This window comes from Manis pentadactyla, chromosome 13 (genome assembly GCF_030020395.1).
Source record: "Manis pentadactyla isolate mManPen7 chromosome 13, mManPen7.hap1, whole genome shotgun sequence".
Taxonomy (NCBI): domain Eukaryota; kingdom Metazoa; phylum Chordata; class Mammalia; order Pholidota; family Manidae; genus Manis; species Manis pentadactyla.
Window position 1 is genome coordinate 96,305,546 of NC_080031.1, and position 21,958 is coordinate 96,327,503.

At 36.2% G+C, this 21,958-nt stretch overlaps 2 protein-coding genes across 5 annotated transcripts in view; both read left to right on the plus strand.

Moving 5' to 3' along the window:
- DDX46 (DEAD-box helicase 46) overlaps positions 1-4,678 on the plus strand; it is a 58,539-nt gene extending 53,861 nt beyond the window's left edge. For all 3 annotated transcript variants that reach the window (XM_036898125.2, XM_036898136.2, XM_057490885.1), the window contains exons 22-23: positions 1,468-1,541; positions 2,810-4,678. In XM_036898125.2, coding sequence (XP_036754020.1) covers positions 1,468-1,541; positions 2,810-2,857 — 122 coding nt within the window. In that variant the 3' untranslated portion in view covers positions 2,858-4,678. The remainder of the gene's footprint in view (positions 1-1,467; positions 1,542-2,809) is intronic.
- Positions 4,679-10,050: 5,372 nt separating this feature from the next.
- Positions 10,051-19,435, plus strand: C13H5orf24 (chromosome 13 C5orf24 homolog). 2 transcript variants are annotated; one of them, XM_036898167.2, is made up of 3 exons: positions 10,051-10,367; positions 14,922-15,351; positions 17,063-19,435. In XM_036898167.2, exons 2-3 carry the CDS (start codon positions 14,925-14,927, stop codon positions 17,101-17,103), a joined length of 468 nt encoding a protein of 155 aa, XP_036754062.1. In that variant the 5' UTR covers positions 10,051-10,367; positions 14,922-14,924; the 3' UTR covers positions 17,104-19,435. The 2 variants fall into 2 exon arrangements, with proteins under 2 accessions (XP_036754062.1, XP_036754046.1); XM_036898151.2 differs by having other exon boundaries at positions 10,055-10,367; positions 14,922-19,435.
- The last annotated feature ends 2,523 nt before the right edge of the window (positions 19,436-21,958 follow it).

Here is a 21,958-nt window from a genome sequence, read left to right on the forward strand (position 1 = left end):
CCCCTCCTTCCCACTGTCTGCAGTCAAAAAGGCTATTCACATCTAATAAGGGGGGAAATTTTCCCATTTCTTGTGAATTGCTTTCTTCATTTGGTTTTCTTATGTAGAATGATAAAAATGTAGGTTTGTACATTGCAAGCCCAGTTCTGCTTTTGTTTAGCATTTTGCTCTTAGCCCGTAACTCTAGTCTACTTCTTTGGTCCAGCTTTTTTTTCTTCTTATCCGTGGGCGCTACAGTAACTGTCTAGACTTACCTACTCCCTCGCATTGCCTTCTGGCTTCAGATCCCTCCACACCTACCCTTGCTGGCTCTAATCTCTTGTTTCTCCTCTACTTCTGGTCCACATTTCCATCTGGATGTCCCATGAGCATCTCAACTACAGTGATGTCAAAACTGAATTTTACCCACCATCACTGCTGATAACACCTGTTCTTCCTGTTGGATTCAGCATCTTCTTTATTCTTTCTTTATTTGCTACTCAGCTCTCTGCATTTTACTTTGTTCCTCTTACTCAGTGTTCACATGTAGTCAGAAAAAAATCTTGTCCATTTTACCTCAAAAATGTACTTTCATGGTGGTATGAACATAATCCTATAAGACTCTCAGGAAAAAAATATTTAACTCTGCCTGGAGAAGTTAAGTAAAGCTTCCTGGAAGAAGTGAAGTTTAAAAGTTAATCTGGTACAGTGTTTTCTTCCTACTCATCCTATTGTATTATCTTTACAAATTTATTTTTCTAGTATCTGCAAGATCATAAAAAGCATGGAAAAGTTATTTGTATAATCTCTCAATGTATCACACATGGTGGGTGCTTAATGTTTCTTGAATTAATAACTGTATGAATGAATGTCTCCAGCCTGCCCCATCCATTTGTCTAGTTATATTCTTTCAAACTCATTTTTCCAACCATGCTGTATTTACCTCTCTTACTCTTCAGTACTTAAGCATGTCTTTGTTAATCTATACTATTGTACATATAAAAATTCCCTTTGCAAAATACTCTCCATGTCATTGCTCCCCTCCAACTTGTCTAGTCCTCAGTTCAGCTTTAAGACTGCTCACATGACTGCTTTCTGAAATGTTTGCAAACTCTTTGAAGAACGTAATAGTTGTCCAGTAAATATTTGTTAAATAAATGAGCCAAGGACGTTTATTTCCTTTTTTAACTTACACTTTGGACAAATTATGAATCATCTTTTCTTCACTCTTTTTAATCAACACACCAGGTACTCTTTACATGTAATGTGGCCTCATGGTTACGTTTGAAACTCTAAAAGTAATCAGAATGATAAGCATCCAGTACGTAATGTGGGTGATGTCCCAGTTGGTATTGAAAGGCTATCTTGGCAGGCAGCACAGTGTTACTGGAAGTTAACCTACAGCATTTTCTGCTGGATCTCCATGATATGGACAAACATCTAGTATAATTCTAGTAATATGAATAATGTTTTTCACTCACTCACCAGGTGCCAATGAACTGGCTGTGCAGAAAGCAAAGGCAGAAATCACAAGGCTCATAAAAGAAGAACTGATCCGGCTGGTGAGTGAAAACCTCAGGAGCTTAGTTGTTTTAATAAATGTTTTGTTGAACTATAATATAAATACAGAAAAGTATACAAATGATAAACATATAGCTTGATGAATTTTCACAAATTAAGCACACTGATGTGATCACTACCCAGATAAAAAATAAAAAACATTACCCGCATCCCAGAAGCCCTCACAGGCCTCTCATCACTATACATCTTTCCCAAATATAACAGTGTTCTCATTTTTAATATCCTAAGTTAGCTTGCTTATTTTTGAATTCCATATAGTGGAGTCAAAGGTCTGTGTACCCATGTATATAGTTGCTTTAATTCAACAATTACCTTGAGGAAATCAATCTATATTTTTGCATACAGCAGCGCTTCATTCTCTTTCTTGGCTATGTAGTATTTAATTATGTGATTATACAATTTAGATTTTAGATTTTAGGGTTATTTTAATTTTTGGCTTTAATGAGTAATGCTTCTATGAACACTTTTCCATGTTGCTTTGGTACACAGTGTGCTTTTCTCTTTGGGTATATAGAGTAAAACTGCTAGTTATCAGGTATGTGTAATTTAGCCTTCAGGTGATTTTGCTAAATAATTTTCCAAAGTGGTTGTACCGGTTTTCATTCCTTCAAGCAGTGTGAGAATTCCAGTTTCCGTACATTTTTGCCATTACAGGTGTTGTCAATGTTTTTAGACTTAGGTAAGGACTTAATTTGGTTTTGGAAAAAGCAGCCTTTTTATAGACCACCTTCCCAAAGGAGTCAGACACATCCCTGATAGACATACCCTGGCTTTAGTGCCAGTTGAAGCTTGTAAATTATCCCTGCAGTGAGTACATTGGGATGAGGGCCCTTTGAAAGGAAACTTTTATCCTTTCTCTAAGAATGTGTTTTTGAGGACTTTCTTAAATTCCCTTTACAGAACATTCTTTTGGGGGGATACAAAGAAGAATACAAGGTATACAAAAAAAGGGAAAAAGAAAAACAACTTTTGTATCAGATACTGCGTAAGACTATTTCACCAAGGATTGATTAAAAACCTGATGCCCCCACCATTAAATAGGTTTGAAATAGTGGTGAAGGAGTAGTTGAGTGAACAGAGAGAAATGATTAGTTATTGACCATTTCTTTCTTCCTTAACAGAATAACATTAACATTTCAAATATTAAATTTATTTTAAAATCTCAGTTTTATAAGATTATAAAGGATATTACCTAAACATACATATTTTTGTTTCTTTTTCTGACCATGTATCTTATTTTCTCTTGTAGCAAAATTCATATCAACCAACAAATAAAGGAAGATACAAAGTCTTATAAAACATCTGGAAAAAACTTCTTACCTGTGCTGGACTGTGATAGATGTGGCGATTGTTGTCTGCAGTTTACAATGTATTGTAAATTAAGATTTTTAAAATTCTGTTTTGCTGATTTTTTAAATACAAGAAACCAGTATTTACTAAAGAAATCATCTTTCAGTAAGTACCCCCAGAACTATCAAACTATATTTAAAGCAAGCCTGTTTTCATGTATGCTGTCCTTTAAGGTAAAACTTAAATATTAATATTTTAGCTCAGAAGTTAAAAAAAATGGAAATATTTGGGCTTTCTATTGAAGGTGATAGAGTAACAAGTTACTAGGTCCTCTGCAATGAAACTGTGATTTTTCACCACCATCTTCTCAGATGGTAAAAATTCCCTAATTTTGTGTCCTCCCTTGAGCTTAAATCTTACTTTATTCAATGGAACAATATGAACTGGATTTAAGAATGTTATAGTGAAATTTTTACAAAATGGCTTCAGAGTTTTTGTTTCAATTTTTATCATCATAAATGAGCAATAATAGTTGAACTGTTTTTGGTTTTATAAAATTAAAGATTTGTATAGTGTAAGAGTTCTTTGCATTTCTTTACACTGCAAAGGGTTTTAGTATTTACTCCTTCTAGGTTCCCCTTACACCCTCTGGCTATATGCCTAGCTACTCACTCTTTCCTAACCTTCCTTAGAAGAAAGTGATTTGTAGCCTGTAAATATTAATATGATTCCTTGTCCCCCTGAAAGTATTTGTTTATACATCTGTACATATAAGCACTCCTAATTTTAATCTAATTTTTCAGGATTATTGAGTAGATTGTGAATTTTCTCTTAAAAATTTTCAAGCATAATGGTACCACATTTTAGACTTAGATTTATTTAGTTCATAAGGAATCATAAATTATATTTTTAACACCTCAGATATATTTCCTGTATACTCTTAAATTGCTGTAATTGGATAACCTAGTAGTCATTTCAAGACTCCTCACGTATTAGATCTTAATATTCTTGTCATTATTTCTTGAAAAAAGAAAATTTTCAGAAATTAAGATGTATTTTTTTTCCTTTTTTTTCTTAAGGTATCATTGATACACACTTTATGAAGGTTTCACAAGAAAAACAATGTGGTTACTACATTCATCCTTACTTTAAATAGATGTATTTCTTAAGTTTCAGAAATTAAACAGAAGTTCCTTTGAATATTATTTACTTAACAGTTTTTTTAAAAAGAAAAAAAACCCAAAGCATACTGTAGCTGTTAAATAATTTTAATAGTACACTAAATGGTTAAAGTGACATCTTCAATATAAAGTTATTCTGCTGAAAGACTGTGATATAACTGAGAAATATTCTTGGATCCCTTGCATATCCACTTTCTTCCTTAGAGGAGGAAAACAGACGAAACACATAACAGTAGAACCAAATAAACCATTTGCTCTGAAATTATAGGCATCTTGGGCTCCCTTTTTTACCCGTATATTTATTAGCTTATTTTCATTACCTAGTAATAGTGTACTTTGATAAATAGGTGGCAGTCCCACATGGGTAACAATTGGTGCTCTCTTCAGCTTGCTGGTCACTTTGAGGTTCAGTTTTACATCATTTTAATATTACTACCTTTATGTTTGTATAATCTAGTTGTAATAAACCACTGATAGTATTCTGTTTTAAAATGAAACACTGTTATTACAGTTTTTAGTGTCACACTGATTTTTAAAATTTGAGTGATGTACAGACTAATTTGTTTTTTTTAATGCATTATCAATATTTGCTCGTGTTTTCAAAGTTCCTTTAAAATAAAGTTAATTCAGTATGCATTTTCCTAAAATCATCTTTGCTGAAATATTTTCTGTTGTTTGTGTAATTTTGTTTACATCTGTAGGCATATGAGAAAAGTGTTATACACTCTATGTCTCTTTAAAAAGATTCTAGCAACTTACTACCCAGAACATACAGAAGCCAGCTGTGGTGTCTGCTTCGAAATAACGTATCATCATCTTAAGAGTCACAAGCTAGAAACAAAGCCTCCAAAGTTGTAACTTGTCTGTTTGTGAGCCCTCTTTGCTGTGGGGTCTTGCTTTGCTTTATAAAACCATCAGCTGAGCTCCTTTAGTGACAGATAATGTAGTGCTTGTTTAAGATAGGAATTGGGAGGAAAATGGTAGTTGAAATAAAGTCTAAGATAGGAAGCTACACTTTGTTTAGTAAAATGTCCCATTTTTGTGCTTTATAGGTGATGGATGCTAAATTCTTAGAACAGGCAAGAGTTCTGAGTGGCTAGCTAGCCCAGTGTGTTCCATGAGAATACTCTGTTAGATTTGAGTCTGGAGTTACCAGTTCAGTTCTTCACATTTTGGTATATAGTTTTATGTTAAATGAGTCTACTGGTGTTTTCATATGCCAGTAGATTTCATGCTTAAGGCATAGAAAGCTGAAGTTAATCTTTAAAAAAAAATGTGTGTGTAAATACAAAAAGAAAGAGTGAATGAATATGTGTGGAAAGGTAGAGGGAATTTCTTAATTCTATTCAATTTAGATGTTGTGACCACCAGAAAACCTTAAAAAATCTCACTAGTGTGGGGCATTTATTTAACTTGGAGTTGAACAACATCATCTTACAACACTGCTCAATATTCTGTTCTTGGGCCAGCTCTCTGAAGCTAACAATGGCTTCATTTCCCTCACTATTTAAAGATTCCCTGATATGTTAACAATTGCAGATATTTGACAGTCCTTTTTTGTGTGTATCAACTTACATTTTTCTTCTGGAGTCCAAGGAGAAATGTGAAGGAAAAACTGTAAACAAATGTATATTTTTCAAAATCCCCACAGTGTCAGTGGTCTTACTTTATAGGGCCTTGGGTTTGGCTGGTATGTATGTGTATGTAAGTGCATACTGTTGAATCACATGACTGGTGAGGAATTTATTTTCAATTATTTTTCTTGACCTTATTCTCTTCTGTATGTGGCATGAGCTATAGGGGTCCATGACTTTGAAGTTCAAGCTTTTAAAAAGATATTCTAACTTTGCATTAACCTTGTTCTATGGGGGAGAAAAAAAAGTATGAAATGAAGAATTGTTTTGATACCTTTAGAGAATTGGAACTTATTTACTCTCGGATATTACTGGGGTTATTGTCAAAGCTAGAGTTTAAAAGTCCCAATCATTTTTAATACATAGAAATACCTGGTAGTTCATGTTTTGAATATTAGTCCTTTTTCACATTTTTGCCTAATACGGAATAAAAAAATGTAAGGATTCGGCATGAAACATGTGCTTTGTCCACAAAAAAAGTATGTCATTTGAACTTGGCACTTGGTAGTAGATGGATTTTTAGTAGCTTAGTCACTCCAGGTACTTTTAGCATCTTTGAATGTTAAAGTATCTTTTACCTTTACCTGAGTTCCTAAGAGGTTCAAGTACCTGGGCCCAGCCAGGGAAGGGTCCTTAAAGGCAGTATGTTCTTTGCATATCCTTACTTAGGGACTCTCTGGGAGCTGCGACTCCCAGAACTATATTGTAGATTTTTGAGAAAGAGTCCTCCCCATCCCTTAAGGCAGCCCAGGGCACAGGTTTCAGATTTGGAAAGTTCAGCAGTAAGGTCAGGGGAGTGGATGCCTGGGAACTTCAAGAAGAGCTCAAGTTCCTCTGTACCTTTGATGCCGGGGTTCTTGTTCATGAAGTTGAAGAATGAGCTTCACCAACACTCAAGGTAGGAGAGCAAGGTACAGGCTTTTATTTAGAGATAAATTGAAAGGACAGAGCTCCCGGCTCACACCAGGAGGGGACTGGAGAGTCCGTAGTGGTGCGTTGTCTAGGGGGTTTTATAGGCAGCTGAGGATTTTTCGAGAACATGAAAAAACTTAGGGGTGTGGACTTGTTAAGTGGTCCCTGAATATTTAGAATTAACATAAGCAACTTCCTCTGATGATTTCTCTCTGAGATACCAGCATCTTGGTCTGGGGGCATATGAAACAAGGCCACCTGCTCAGCCCCCCAAGGTGGGCTGAGGTATTGTTTGCTAAAGAGTAAGTTAAGAATTTCTAATGTCTTAACTTCTTGGGTATTAAAATGCAATCTTGTCTTTAAGGTGGAATCCTTCCTGCCTTTTACTGTGTTGTTTATGCCTGGGCTTACTTGCTAAATTAGTTGCCCAGTTTGCAAAATCACTTCATCAGATCTGAAGGAGGAAAGACAGCATATAGGCCTGGGCCTTTTAGTATGCTAAAGTGAGCAGTACACATGATTATAAATGGTTAGCATAATAAAACATGTGCTACTCTTCTTTATCTGGGAACATTAACTTATTTCACTGAGGAATGATTCTAGAGCTCAATGTTTAACAAAGTTTTAGCAGGGTTTTTTTTTTGCATGTAGTTACATTGCTCTGACTGCAAATATCCCGCCCTGCCCCCTCTGGAGGCCCTCACCCTACTCTGTCTCACCTTCTTACCAGTCTAATGTTGCTATTCTAAGTGTGTCTGGGGTAGTGTGATTTTATGATACACGTTCAAGTTTGTAAACCACTGATAACCTTTACTTTCTTTTGCTCTTGGATTTTGACTAATCTAAAGCACTGGTCTCCAAAGTGGGACACATGTATTGTAAGCCACTGGGAAACAGGAAGAAAACACTGGAGCTTCTATTTAAATTTTTTTAAAGTAAGTTTTATAATATGTTGTTACATGATATATTGTGTAGAGTATATTGTTAGAGTATTGGTATAACAATTCATATACATAATTATAAATAAATTCACATATATTGGAGGGTACTTGGACAACCTTAGGCAAGCTTAAATGCTTTAAAATGTCTTGTTTTTTTCACGTATAAAATGGGGATGTGACAATACCTATCTCACAAGGTTGACGTGAAGATGAGGTAAATTAATACATATAAAGCATTACAACATATACAGACAGTGCTTGGCATATGATAATCATTCAATAAATATTAGTACTATTACCATTACAATGGGTGAATGGGAGTGGGTTTTCCAATGCTATCTTTCAATATTGCTATAAGCTAGCATATCTAGCAAGAATAGTGGCTATTGATAAACTAAAATCTAAGAAAGGAGATTCATAAACTAAAGTCTAAGAAATGAGATTCATTTTTTTTGTGTATGTATTTCAGTTCAAATGCAAGTATTTAAGAACACCTGCTCCTCAATTGAAAGGTCTTTAGAGGTAGCCAGCTACCAGCTCTGTAGATAAATACTCCTTTTATGGCTTTCCTTTCACATATATTCAGTCACTATTTATTATTCAAACATCGTATTAACTGGGGGTTTGTCTATATGATCTGGCCTACCCTGGGCCAGTCTGAAGCTGTTGGAGAAGGGATTAAAAAAGTTGGATTGAGTCCAACTTGTATTTCAAGGGTACACACTTTTGAAGAAGAAATATTGGGAGATAAATAGTGTGCTCTTGTTGCAAATGAAATGATAAATGTCTGTGCTCTTGAAAAAGCCTCTACATTCAGCACTGGCTGAGACACCGTACCTGTATTGTTTGTACCATAGCACCTCATTAAGACCAAACTGAGTTAATTATCAGGAAAACAGCTGGTTATTGCATTTAACACTGATTCTGATTATCTATTTGAGTTTTTGTCCAATATACCAGAAGGTAAACTCCCAGAAGGTAAGGACCATGGCTAACCTGCATTCCTAGTACCTTGTATTCAAAGAGATACACGGAATTGACTAGTCACCATTGTCCGCAGTCACACAGCTAATAAGTGGGGGCCCTAGGATTTAAATCCACATCTGTCTTCACCTATCAGGTCATTTAATTTCATAGCCCTACAAGGAGGACATTGTCTTCATTTCACACATATGGAAACTTCTGGCAACAGCCATGACTTGTGCGAGGAGCCGTTGGAAGCAAATGGTAGAAAGGCATTCAAAACCAGGAATGTCTGGTTACTTCTTCATTGGGCCTGCAAATCATTTGACCTTGTTAGTATGAAAATTTCTGTGTCTTAAATGGTTTTGTGTACAAATGCCATTTCAGACAAAAGTGAGTTAGGGATCTGGAATAGTCATGGTATGGGAATGTTACAATGCATTCTTAAAGTCCAAGAATAAAAAAGAAATCTTGCTTAGAGAAAACTTGTTTTAAAATTAAAGTTTTTTGAAAGGCTGCTTAATATGCTTTCACATCTGTGTACATTTATTAGCTTTTTTCTGTATTGGCATTTTCCTTTCATGAACAATACTAGAATGATTAGTCCTGTTTTCTAGTATTTCATAGGAATAATTAGAATATTTACAAACATTATGAAACCCTGCCAGCCACAAGATGAATGGGCCTGCCTGTTTTATGTACTGTATTTGGTCTCCCTTCTGGCTTGTTCATTCTCCCAGAAAAGTTGTTGCTCCTCCTTTTTTCCTACTGACAGCAGCACCTGGCCAAGTGTTGTGCTCATAGTAGGACTCAGTGCCAAGAATTATCTTCTTAGACAGGAAGATAATTCATTGCATGGGCAGAAAGGACAAGCACCCACCTCTGTTCTCATTGCACTGCCTAATAAAGTGCCTTCCACTCAGCAGCCTTCCTAATTCTGGATCCTCTTCCCTCTAACATCTTTTAATTCACATAAGAACTGCAGAAACTAATCCCTTCTGCTAAGTGGCTTTTATCTCACAAAAACTACATAAAAGGGGGATGTTTGAAAGCAAGCTACTTTTCCCGTGGTGGAATGAAGAATGGTAATTCTGAGGAGGTCATGGATGTAAAACTTATTATTATAGGGTGTTCAACAAAAATCACATGATCCTAGGGCTGCGGGTCCAGACACCTACTGAGTATTTACTGTTTCTGCAGGTGTAGGTCGCATCCTACCCATCCAGGAGCAAGGGCAAAGGTTGACTTTTCGGCAGCACCTGGCAAAGATAGGCATTCATATTTTTGACAACAGTGATTAAAAGCAATTTCTCAGTAAGACTGCGGGGTTCAAATTCTGACTCCACCATTTATTAGTACTGTAATCTGAGAAGAAGGGTCAGTAGCAGTTTCGTGAAAATCAACCCACATAGGACAGTTCCCTTTTTGAAGGGGTCCTCCAGCGCAGCTACAGCAACCCAGTCAGCATCATAGCCTTGTGGCCGGGTTTAAGCCCCGCCCCCCTGCCCGTTCCCACGATGCGCAAGCGCAGCCTGACTCGCCCTGCGCTCTCCCCAGGCTTGCGTGCTGGTTGTCGGCGGGAGATTGGGTCTCGCGATGTGCGTGCGCGGTCCTCGCGAGCTCGCGCACGCCGCCCCTCGCAGTACCGGCCTGTGGCGGCCTCCTCTTCTGGCGTCCAGGGCAGGACCCTGAGCGGGATCCGCGGCCGGGGCTGGGAGCCAGCGTCCGCTTCCTCGCCGACGCCCTCGCTGCCTGCCCCTTGGTCTAGGGCTCCTCTCTGCGCAGTGCAGAGGCGGCGGGCTGGGAAGGAATCGGCGCCCGCGTGAGGTTCCCAGCCGATGGGCAACCCCTGGGCGCGCTGAGGGGCCGGGCTACTAGCGGCTGAGGTCGGTGGGCGCGCAGGGCTGTCAGTCTGGCTGGGAGCAGAGTCGGGGCGGCGGGCGCTTGTGGGCACGGAGGCCGCGAGAACGGGGGCCTAGCCAGTTGGACAGAAGAGGTCTTCGACCTGCGCCTGACCGGGGGGATTCCGGCCTAGCCCGGAGCGAGAGGAGGGGCCCCGGACGTAGTTGGCGCTTCCCTGGGCATGGAGCCATTATCCTCCTGTGGCGGGGAAAGGGGTCACCCTTCCTTTCCTTTGGGCAAAATCAGACGTCCTACCGCTCCCTTTAAATTGAAGCCTGCGGGCTTCGAGAAGAATGCCTAGATGGAGTGGCCTGCGGACCTCTACAGCTTGCAGAACTCCGAGTGCACGGGGCTGTGAATTTTGATTATTGGAGGGTGGGAGGATACACGGCCCTTTCTCTAGTGTGGCCTTGTATTTCCTGCAAAGTTGTTACTGCTAATACACTAATAATCGCTTTCGTGCACAACAGGTAATACACTTCTTAATGCCTCAAGTCAAGGTTTCTGCCACAGGGGAATCTGAGCCGTGGGGTACAATTAAGGAATAGAAGGAAGACAAAGAGGGTCGTTATTTGTTAACTTCCTAGTTATCAAAACTTTATGGTGGGGCTTGGTGGATGGCTACTTGCCTTTGCTGAAGAGACTTGCGTGATTAAGGTGGCTCACAAACGGACTTTAATTTAGAATTATAAAATAGTGTATGATCCTATGTAATTGTTACAAGCCAAATGACCGGAAATAAATCTCAGAGAATTATGTGATGTTTGATTGTTGAAAGAAAGCCCAACTTAGATTTCTTGAAAGGAAGATTTTCTCCATGTTTAGAAAGCTTCAAGAAAGCTTTGTGTGTGAAGTTCTAAAGATAAAGTTCTTTATGTTGGTAGTAATAACTGTCACATTCAAGAGAAGGGCAAGAAGTTATTTCATAAAACGGCTTACCAAAAGACTTTAGGAGTTAAACACACGGTAAAACAACCTAAAGGAATGGCAAGTTTAGCTTATGCTTTAGAAATTCTCATTTAGTCATAGTTAAAATACATAGAAGCTTTTATTTGACTCTTGTGTATTCAGTGAACCATTAAAAAATATAATAAATCTTTGGTAGGCTACAGAGTCTGTTCTGTAACTCTTGATTTTTATTTAGAACACACTTTCCAGAAATGTAGTATTCATTCTGACTCTTAAGAAATGTGGCCTGCATACTTTGAATGAATTCTGTACCGTATTATAGTATGGGAAGAGTTAAGAAACAACAGTTAACTGGCAAGCCCCGAGTAGGAGTCGGGAGGCATTATTAATGCTTAAATATGTAAATACCGCGTACATACATATGATAATTATGCACACAAGGATCTGATCGTGCTGATTACCATCTGCAAAGGCTGAAATCTGAAAGCAGAAAGGGAATGATTTTAGTTCTGTTTCCTTTAAACGGTAAGTACCTGGCTAACTGTCATGGTAAATTTCTTGTCCAGCTCGTTAATCAGTTACTGAGTAAGCAGAATACTGTCCTGTTTTCTTGGCAGTTGCAGGGAAAGAAAACACACAACATATAGAAGATTGGCCCTTTAGAAATGTTCTTCAAGTCTTCGTCTCATTGTCTTTCTATTGGAATAAACAGCTTTACTCTATTTTTTTTGTCGTGGTGCTTAGACAAGTATATTAACAATGGAGTTAATAAATGTGAACTGTGTCAAAAGTAAATTAACGTGATACAAACCAAATAAATTCCTGGAGAAAATGAGTGGAATTGGAGGTGGATGTATTTGTTTTAATTGCAGGGCTACTTTTTTAGTTTTGTTTTTTTTTCAAGTATCTGAAAAAAGGATATATGGCAGCATCTTGCTTCTAAAAGCCTAAAATAATGTAAACTGCGATTCTGTATACCCTGAGTGCTAATAGATAGTGAATGTTCTGATATATTAAGAGAATTAAAGTTAAGGGAAGTAAGGTCCAGAGAGAAGGTTTTGCTAAGTTAGTAATAGGAATTTACAAGGCATGAACTATAAAGCATTGAAACATTTGAAGGAAGAAACAGTTTCTCCCTTTATTGGAGTTGGTACCTGTGAAAGAGAACTTAAACCTTTCTACTTTATTTTATTAGAGCTTAACAGTAGGGTGATTTCTCAATAGTAAAACTGAAAAAGGGAGTCATGTTTTCTCTCGTAATCTGCTCAAAGGTCTGAGTGTGTTTCTTTTTGTATTTGCATGTGGTCTCTTTATTGGCAATAAACTAGTATTTTGATTTGTATCTAATTTCTGTATATATTTCTCAGTTTATAACTTGAGGGGGCGAGGAATGTGGTTGGTCCCTTCACAAATCCCAGCCCTGAATTTTCTTCAACTTAGAAAACAGTATCTATTTGACTTTTTAGATACCAACAAACAGGTTTTGTGGCTATTTGGAGAGGCAGGAGCCAAAGTTAAATAAAGACTTAAAAAGGAGCATTTTAAATTGGGTTTTATGTATGTTTTCATTCTAGTGTAGCAGACTGATTCTCATAGTAGGGGGTTGATTTTGCCTCCCAGGAAATACTTGGGGTCTGGAGAAAGTTTTGGTTGTCACAAATTGTGAGAAGGAAGAGAAGGGTGTAGCTTACTGACATCTAGTGGGTAGAGACCAGCAATGCGGCTGAGCATCTTAAAATACACATGACAACTCCTTAAAGCAATTATGTGACCCAAATGATAGTGCTGCTATTGAGAGACTCTGGTATAGTTGTATACTATGCGGAAATTGTTGGTTCTGAAGTCAGATTATCTGAATTTACCATTTCTTAGTGTGTATCTCTGGCAAGTAGCTTAAAATCTCTGCCCCAGTTTTTGTAAAATAGCTAGTAAAGTTTGTTCTTCATAAGAGTTGTGGTAAGGATTAAATCAGGTAATGTGCAAAGTGCCAGGCTTATTACCTGGCACACAGAAAATGCTCAAAAATTTTAATTGATACTATTACATTTGGAACACATCTTAATGATCTCTCCGTATTTCTCATCTCAGAATTGGAACTAGAACTAGTGGAATGATAATTAATAATCTAGTTCTCTTTATATCCTTGAGGAATGAGGGAAGAATTGTTCCTTTAATAATTGTGTTTCGTTCAGTCTTGTTTTATGTTTCCAAGTCTCTAAGGCTTCTGCCATAAACAAGCAGCTTCTCATTGTAATGTTTTTCTTTTATAGTTAAGACTAAGCCAGCTGGCCAACAGCTCTATATCTATTGACTGTCAGCAGATATTTAGTAATTGAACAGAATTTAATTCTGTGACTTGATTCCCATCTCCCTTTGCCTTTATAAACTGAAATAAATTTGCAGTGTTTTTGGCTCGCCATTAATTATTTGTTCTAAGTCTCTGGTAGTAACTATTTTCGTAACTGAGGTTTTGGTACAATTTTACATGTATGAAGGATATAGCCAAACATCTAACCACTTGGGGCTAAGCCCTAATATACATTGTAACTCTTTTTCTAAATTTGAATCAGAACACCTGTTTTTGTCTTTCTTACCTCATCAAAACATAATACTATATATAGTCTCTATAGATCTTCATTTTCTCTGTGGAAGTGATATGGCTGTTTAGGGCTGGCTTATGGTGGTGGTTGAAATACATCCCTTATAAAGAGAGAAAAATGACAGGGGTATCCTCAAAGACCAGAGACTTTGGACTGTTGCTCGTAAGTCACAGGAGTCTTGTAAGGGAAAAAGATCCACGCTGTATTTATGATTAGGGAAAAAGCTGTGTTGCACATTCAACTTCTGTCTTTATAACCATACCTTCAAAATAGTAAGTACTTTATTATGATTGTTGTCCATATTTTTGTAGTGTTAGTCTCAACTGTTTGCATAAATGTTCACCCATTTTAGCTAAGGAACAATTTTATTCTTTATGTTGGTACCGCCTCCTTGGACAGAGTAGTTTAAAGAGAATCGGTTCCTAGAGTGAAGAAATTGTGTTCTTGGCTTGGCACATTCCATCTTCTGTAAAATGTAATATACACTCAGGGTTCTGTATAAGTAATAAAATTATAATTATGAAGAAGTACAACCTTGTGGAAACGAGTCAGATCAGAAGTATACATATAAGAAATACAGTAAAAGTCCAGAGGGAGAGATTCGAAAAGTGTTAAGCAAACTGAAAAACAAAAACAACCCCAATCATGTTAATAAGAGTTCTCATCTTTATTGTTATTCTTGTGGGGTTTAATGATCTAGAAGAAAAGAGCCTACAAAATATAATGGATTTATTTTCTACTTATACATTTTTCCAGTTCCTAAGCAGAAAACATTATGACTACTAAATCATTATTACAGTTGAGTTATCTTTATGGCATTTGTCCTTACCTGTGATTAAATTGAGAAAAACAAATATCTTTGAATCTACTGATGTATGTTTATAAGTGGCCTGGAGTCCTGCCTGTCAGCCTAGTTTTAGGTAGCTGACATAGTTGTTGGAAGATGGACTATTTTCCCACTGAATGCTGTCATACAGATACATATTTGTATATGTGTATTTATGCATATTTGTCTTTTATTTTTGGTAGAAAATGATGCATCCTGTTGCCAGCAGTAATCCGGCTTTCTGTGGGCCTGGCAAGCCTTCCTGTCTCAATGAAGATGCCATGAGAGCTGCTGATCAGTTTGACATATATTCCTCCCAGCAAAGCAAATATAACCACACAGTCAGCCATAAACCGATGGCTTGTCAGAGGCAAGACCCATTAAATGAAACCCACTTGCAGACTACAAGTGGCAGAAGCATAGAGATAAAAGATGAACTAAAGAAAAAGAAAAATCTCAACCGATCTGGTAAGCGTGGCCGGCCTTCGGGAACCACCAAGTCAGCAGGATACCGGACCAGCACAGGCAGACCTCTGGGAACCACCAAAGCAGCTGGATTTAAGACAAGTCCAGGGAGACCTTTGGGTACAACTAAAGCTGCGGGATACAAAGTCAGCCCAGGGAGACCTCCAGGTAGCATTAAAGCCCTATCCCGTCTTGCTGATCTTGGTTACGGCTGTGGCACTGCTGCTTTTCCTTACCCGATGATGCATGGCAGAGCAGTTCATGGGGTTGAGGAAACCAGCAGCGAAGTCAAGCCACCCAATGAGTGAATGAGGCAGGAGAGGAGGCCAGGTTTAGAAGGAAAATTGTGAATAATCCCAAAGCTTCTTGGTTTTATTTTGACATACATGATTTTATGACCTGGGCTTTTGTCCATACCTGTGATTAAATTTGTTTCCCATTTTTTTTTCCTGTCTTTTCTCAGTAACTGCCATATGCTGACAGATGCACTCAGGGCATGAGCAGTGGCATTGTATTTGTACATAGGTTCAAGTGTAACACCTAACAAAATAATTTCTGCTTTTTCTTTAGAGTTATGGTTGTGTCTTATATTTTATTACTATTTTGGGGCTATTCTAAATAGATGCTTTATGTGCTAAACAACTGAAACCATTTTAACCTATTAGTTTGTGAAGTAAGTGAGCTACAATATAATAAAAGACAATATCTAAGGTATTTTTAACTGATGGAACAAAGCAAACTGATGATTCAGGATTACTTGAGGTAATGGCTGTGAGTCATTGTAACATTTATTTTCATGAGGCAGGACACAGATATTTGTATGCTTGGGCATTTATGTAGACTTCAGATGTTAAAAATCTTACTTTGAATGTCCTAGGTTTAAGCAGCCTATTTATTGATCTACATGGCAGTAATTGATTTAACCATTATTCCTAAAAGAATTCTTTAGTGTTTGCCTTTCAGCAGTGATATGTTGTGTATTTTTTAATTGCCTAAGGGCATATGTACCAAACACTATAAACAATTCGTATTTACAAAAAAATGAAACTTTTTAATAAAAAAACTGTACATTACATTTTTGCAAATTTACAGCACTCTGAGAATAGCACATTTAATATAGAAAAAGAAACATCCTTAAGGTCTGAATGTAGCTATAGTCACATTTTGCCCTTCATATGCTTAGTTTTAAAGCATTAGGCTTAAAATGTTTATTAATGTTCATTTATTCTGAATGTTTTTTAGTTTTTTCTGAGAAATTGTCTCATTGCCCTAGCAGTTACTGTGGTTTCAGGTTTATATCTACCAAAGGACATAAACTGAATGGTAGACTGTAAAACTGGTATAAACAAAATCTACAGTTTTCTGACTGTCAGAACCCAAATATTAAGAAATATACAGGAACCCACCTATTCATGAAACATGTAAAAAATATGTTACTTAGTTTAATTAAAAATCTAATTGTGGCTCCAGTGAGACCACTTCATCCAAAAGAAAATTTTTTCTAACAGTGTTTGCTTTAGAAGCAAAATAGAAAAGAAAAAAGTAGTATTGGCTAGATATGTATTGTAGGGACAGAAGGAAATCTTTCTTCTTCCCTTTCTGAAAGTAATATTCTTTGTTAATACACATTTTATTTATTCTGAGTTTGTTCTGAATAAAATAAACTTTGGATTTGAAAAAAATTCCATTGAACTTTAAAGTTATAATGTATGTATTTGCAATTTTAAATGCCTTTGAGATTATAATGTAGATTTGCAGGACCCCAAAATTTTAAAAATAATTACAAGTTTAAAAGGGCACATATTTTATTGTTGGGCTTGCTCTCAGTTAATGCAAACTCTGATTGCAAATGGATGTCATGTTTCATACTTTTCATCAGGAAAAAAGCAGCAAGCCTTCAGGTGTTCCAGTGATGCCTGACACAGTGAGCTGGACTTTATGCTGCTCTTTACAGTAAGAGGTGTTGCATTGTATGTGGGGACTGTGTGTGCACTGGCATCTAAGACAGTGACCTCAACAATTTTAGCTTTGCACAAACCATAGAAAACAATGTACGATGACTACATAATCAGTTGTAACATTCTGGCAGCTAAATTGCTATAAGAGTTTCTTCTTGCAGAAGCTTAAATTTTTAAACTTGTAATAATTTACTCAGAACAGTATAACTTCTGACGTACACAAACGCGTACATCTTTATTCATACATTCATCTATTTACTTTATTATGTATCTGTCATTTAACTGTTTCTCAAGATGATGTTTAGCAGTTAGATGCTTAGAAATCCTTTTGAGTTCCTGAAAACAATTGTTTAATTAAATGTTTTACCATAGAATAATATATATACCACTGTCAAAGTTTTGGTTGCATGTTGTGTTTTATACTACCATATTTTCTTTTCAGTTTATTTTCATTCCTGATTTCCCTTTCTTCATGCCCTTTCTGCCATTCATTCCCCTCCCTATTTCCTCATCCTTCAGCACATCTACTCAGTGGTGCTGTGCTGTGTGTCAGAAGATAAAGCAGGTGTGTTATTGTATAATGAATTTTGTATACATGTTAATGAAATGGTAAAATCAATTAAAGGAAGTATGTTCATAACAGTGTTTATTAATATCAGGAGCTGTGTCCCAGGAAATAAAGGGGGCAAATGGCTACAGTTGTGAATGGATAACATTGTTAAGAAAGCTGAATTGTCTGTTCATGTGAGCAGTTACCTGGAGTATTAGATCTCTGTGCTGGTGAACATCTCCTGATTCCACTTACTTTTCTTCTTGTGAACAGTTCATTGGTGCCATGCTGAAGAGAAAGACATCTAAGTGATAATATGAATGAAGTCTTAAAATATAAAATATTTTTACTTCTCTTTAATCTAAATACTCCACTGTACATCTTTTGTAACACTGTCTCTTACCACAAACACTGAAATAGCATGTTAAACAGTTACCTACACTTTATAATATAATTAGTTGGGGAAAACTGGCCTTTTCCTCCCGCTGTATGATTGTTCCTTGAAAGGTAAATTGCTAATTTTATATTGTGTAATTGTGTTCTTCACAAAATAGGTTTCACTATTCTATGTTAAAACTGTTGGTCAGAAAATGATCTGCTATTCTGCTATTCAAGTAAGTTTGCTTTACTTAAAAAAAAATTTTTTTTAACATGCCTTATTTATTATTATCATATTAACAAATAAGGAGCTAATACAGATGAAATTTTCATTTTTGACAGATATAACCTAGGATAACTAATCTTTAGTATGGGATGATTTTGATACTATCTTTGGAGTTTTGCACTGGATATTTAAAAAAACTGGCACAATATATTAGAAGAAAATAAGTGATTAATTTTTAGTATTTGGGGACATTTTTAAAATCAGTATTTCAATTAGACTAAAAAATTCTTTGTTACTTTTATTTACTTTTTAAAGGAAACATCTGTTAAAGTAAGAGTAATATTCATCTCAAACTGATTGATGTTTGTGTGAATTTACATGTATATTTTCATGAAAAATAAATAGAGTTCCTTGGGTTAAGGAGGAAAAAAATTATCTGGATCCATTTATTAGGTTAAAAGTGATCTAGCCAGGGTAAAAAAAACAGTGTATGAGCTAAAGAAAAAAGAAAACTTTATATTCTAAGAAGCTTTAAAAGAATACTTCAGGGGATGTTGACGATAACTGCTATTCTGTCAGTCATTGTCTCTATATGCAGTAAAGTTTTATGATCCCTTTATAGTAAAATAAAAGAATTCACAACAGTTGTTCAAAACGTTTTTTTCCCTTGGACATAAAATACTTCGATGCTATTACATTTTCATTTTTTTTTTAATTATAGGTTAACTATATGCTATTAAACTCTAGGATGTATCTAAATCTTTCCTTTGCTTTTTCCCCCTCCTCTCCTTAAGTAGATAAATCAGTGTTCTCACATATAATGTATTTAACTTTTGAAAAATTTAATGCTATAGTAAATCAAGTGTGTGATTTATAGTAATCAGACCACTTTGATTCTTTAAGTTTTACAGTTTCCTTTTTCTACAGATAATTACGGAGAAAATAATTACCAAGTAACTGATATAAGCACTTGTCCTCTGCTGTAAAAAGTCTGAATAGATACTGTGTATGTTTTTATGTCCATGAACTTGAGCTACTCATGTGCAATTATGTGTATGGGAATGGAGTAGTGTTCATGATTTGTATCTACATCATCATATGGATGTATATTTATTAATAAAGTAATTACTTTAAAAGCAACTATGTTTACTACTTTATTTCTTAGAGTATTTTTCTAGTAGGGGAAGAGTAAATGGGAAACTTTTCATGACAGTGCATGATGGTGGATCTTATATATTTCTTAGGTTGTACTTCCTGAAATCTGTCCCTCTGTACTCTTGTTTTTCTCAAACTTGTAATATTTATATATTTGTAATTTAAGATTCTAACCTATAAATGGATCTCATTTTCTTTGTATTTTCTTCCCATTATAGTTCTAAAGGGTTATATTTAAATTATATATCATTGAACCTTAGTTTAAAAAATGCAGATACTGAACATGTCTGTTTTTTTGGAAGAGTAGCATGTTTTGTAATTCAAATATTGGAGATAAAACAAGAAAAATACTTTCCTATAATTTGAATGTATAATTACCTTTTCTATTTACTTTGAAGCCTGCAGATCATCTAGAACAGAGGTTTGCAAACTTATGGCCCACTGCCCATTTTTCTAAATGAAGTTTTATTTAGAATAGCCATTCCCATTTGTTTACAGATTGTCTTTTGTACTACAATGGCGAAGTTGACTTGTGACATAGGGGCCTGTAAAGCCTAAAATGCTTACGAATCATTCCTATCCTTGACAGAAAAAGTTTGCTCTCATTTAAAAGGATAAATTGGAGTAGGAAACAGCAAGTAAAATTTGAAGTTGAATTTTAAAACCTGAGCAAGTCATGGCTTTTTCCTTTTCCTTTTTAAAATTTGAAGTTGAATTTTAAAACCTGAGCAAGTCATGGCTTTTTCCTTTTCCTTTTTTTTTCCTTTCTCTTACTCTTTTGCTTTTGAATTTGGATTGTGTTAAATATTCTTCGTATTACACTTAAAAGCCATTTTGTGTGCACTTTTGCTTAAATTGTTGAAGTCCTTTCATGTATATGTAGGAATGTGTTGTTGACTACACATACTATTCCTAATCTAGGAAAAGATCTACATCATACCACTGGATCATTTGCTGTGGCTCAAAGGATTATTTATTGTTCACTATGTTTTCACCATATTTTCTATAGTTCTTTATATAGAGTTTTATAATAAAAACTTAATTGTTCATCATAATTATATTTGCCAAAATTCTCATTCTCTGGCAATTGTCAGAGAGGAAGAAGAGTATCCTATTCAGTTAAAGCTGGTCAATTGAAGACTTGTAGGTTTGAATAGAAGGCAATCTTCATTTACCACCTAAGATTTATGCCTTAAATATTAATAACACACTTGTGTTTTTGATCCCAACAGTTACCGTGGGTGTGAGAATCATGAACAACTATTTACCAAATATAAATCAGTTGGCATTTGGTAGTTTTATAACCACATAGAGTCATGAATTTGGATACAAATGTTTCTATTTTACTGAGTATGAACAATTGGTATATCTTTAATTATTTGAAGATATGTCTGTCCTATTTCATGGTGAATTTTTTGATGAATTCAAAAACTATTCTTATGAATTATTTGATGCAACAGGTCATTCAGTTTCTAAACTATTAAATTGATGTAAGTAGAAATCTTCCTTATATTTGAAATAGTTCAATTAAAAAACCACTTTATTAATATACAGATTTGTTCTAAGATTCCATTTCCATGTAATTATAGCACACTATTGAAAAATAGAAACTTTATTTTAAGCATAACTCACTAAAATCTGATTCATGAGGGAAGTTTTATATAAAATGTCTTTCCATTTCTTATGAAAAGGCTAAAACTGCTAGGTCCCACAGTAATAATAATAATAACATGATTAATAATAATAGGTGACAAATACTAAGCAGAATAAATTGCCTGGGGGACACAAGGAAATTGGAGAAACTCTACAGGAATTGGAGAAGGTGGGCATCATAAAGCCCACTCATAGTCCTTTTAATTCCCAATTGTGGCCAGTGAAAAAGCCAGATTGCTCCTGGCGTATGACCGTGGGCTACAGGGGATTGAATAAAGTCACATTCCCTTTGCGTGCTGCTGTCCCCTCTATAGCAGACATTCTGGGCACCCTCAGCCATGAGCTGGGAACATATGTAGTAGACCTTGCTAATGCTTTCTTCTCTATTGACATAGCACAGGAAAGCCAGGAACAGTTTGCCTTCACGTGGGAAGGCCAGCAGTGGATATTCACTGTCCTTCCACAAGCATATCTCCACAGTCCCACCATCTGTCATGGACTTACAGCCCAGGACTTGGCCACATGGAAGAAACCGCAAACGGTATGGTTGTATCACTACATTGATGATATTGTGCTCACATCTGATTCTCTTTCAGATTTAGAAGGGGCAGTTCCTAGACTGTTCACAACATCTACAGGAAAAAGGATGGGCTGTGAACAGCACCAAGGTTCAGGGACCGCGGTTTGTCTATAAAATTCTTGTGGGCTGTCTGGTCAGGTAAAGCTAAAGTTATTCCTGAAGCAGTCATAGACAAGGTCCAGGCTTCCCCACCCCTACCACTGTGGCAATCTTATCCTACCCAAAAGAGGTTTTTGGGTCTTTTGGGCTCGTGGAGAGTGTTTATCCTGCACTTG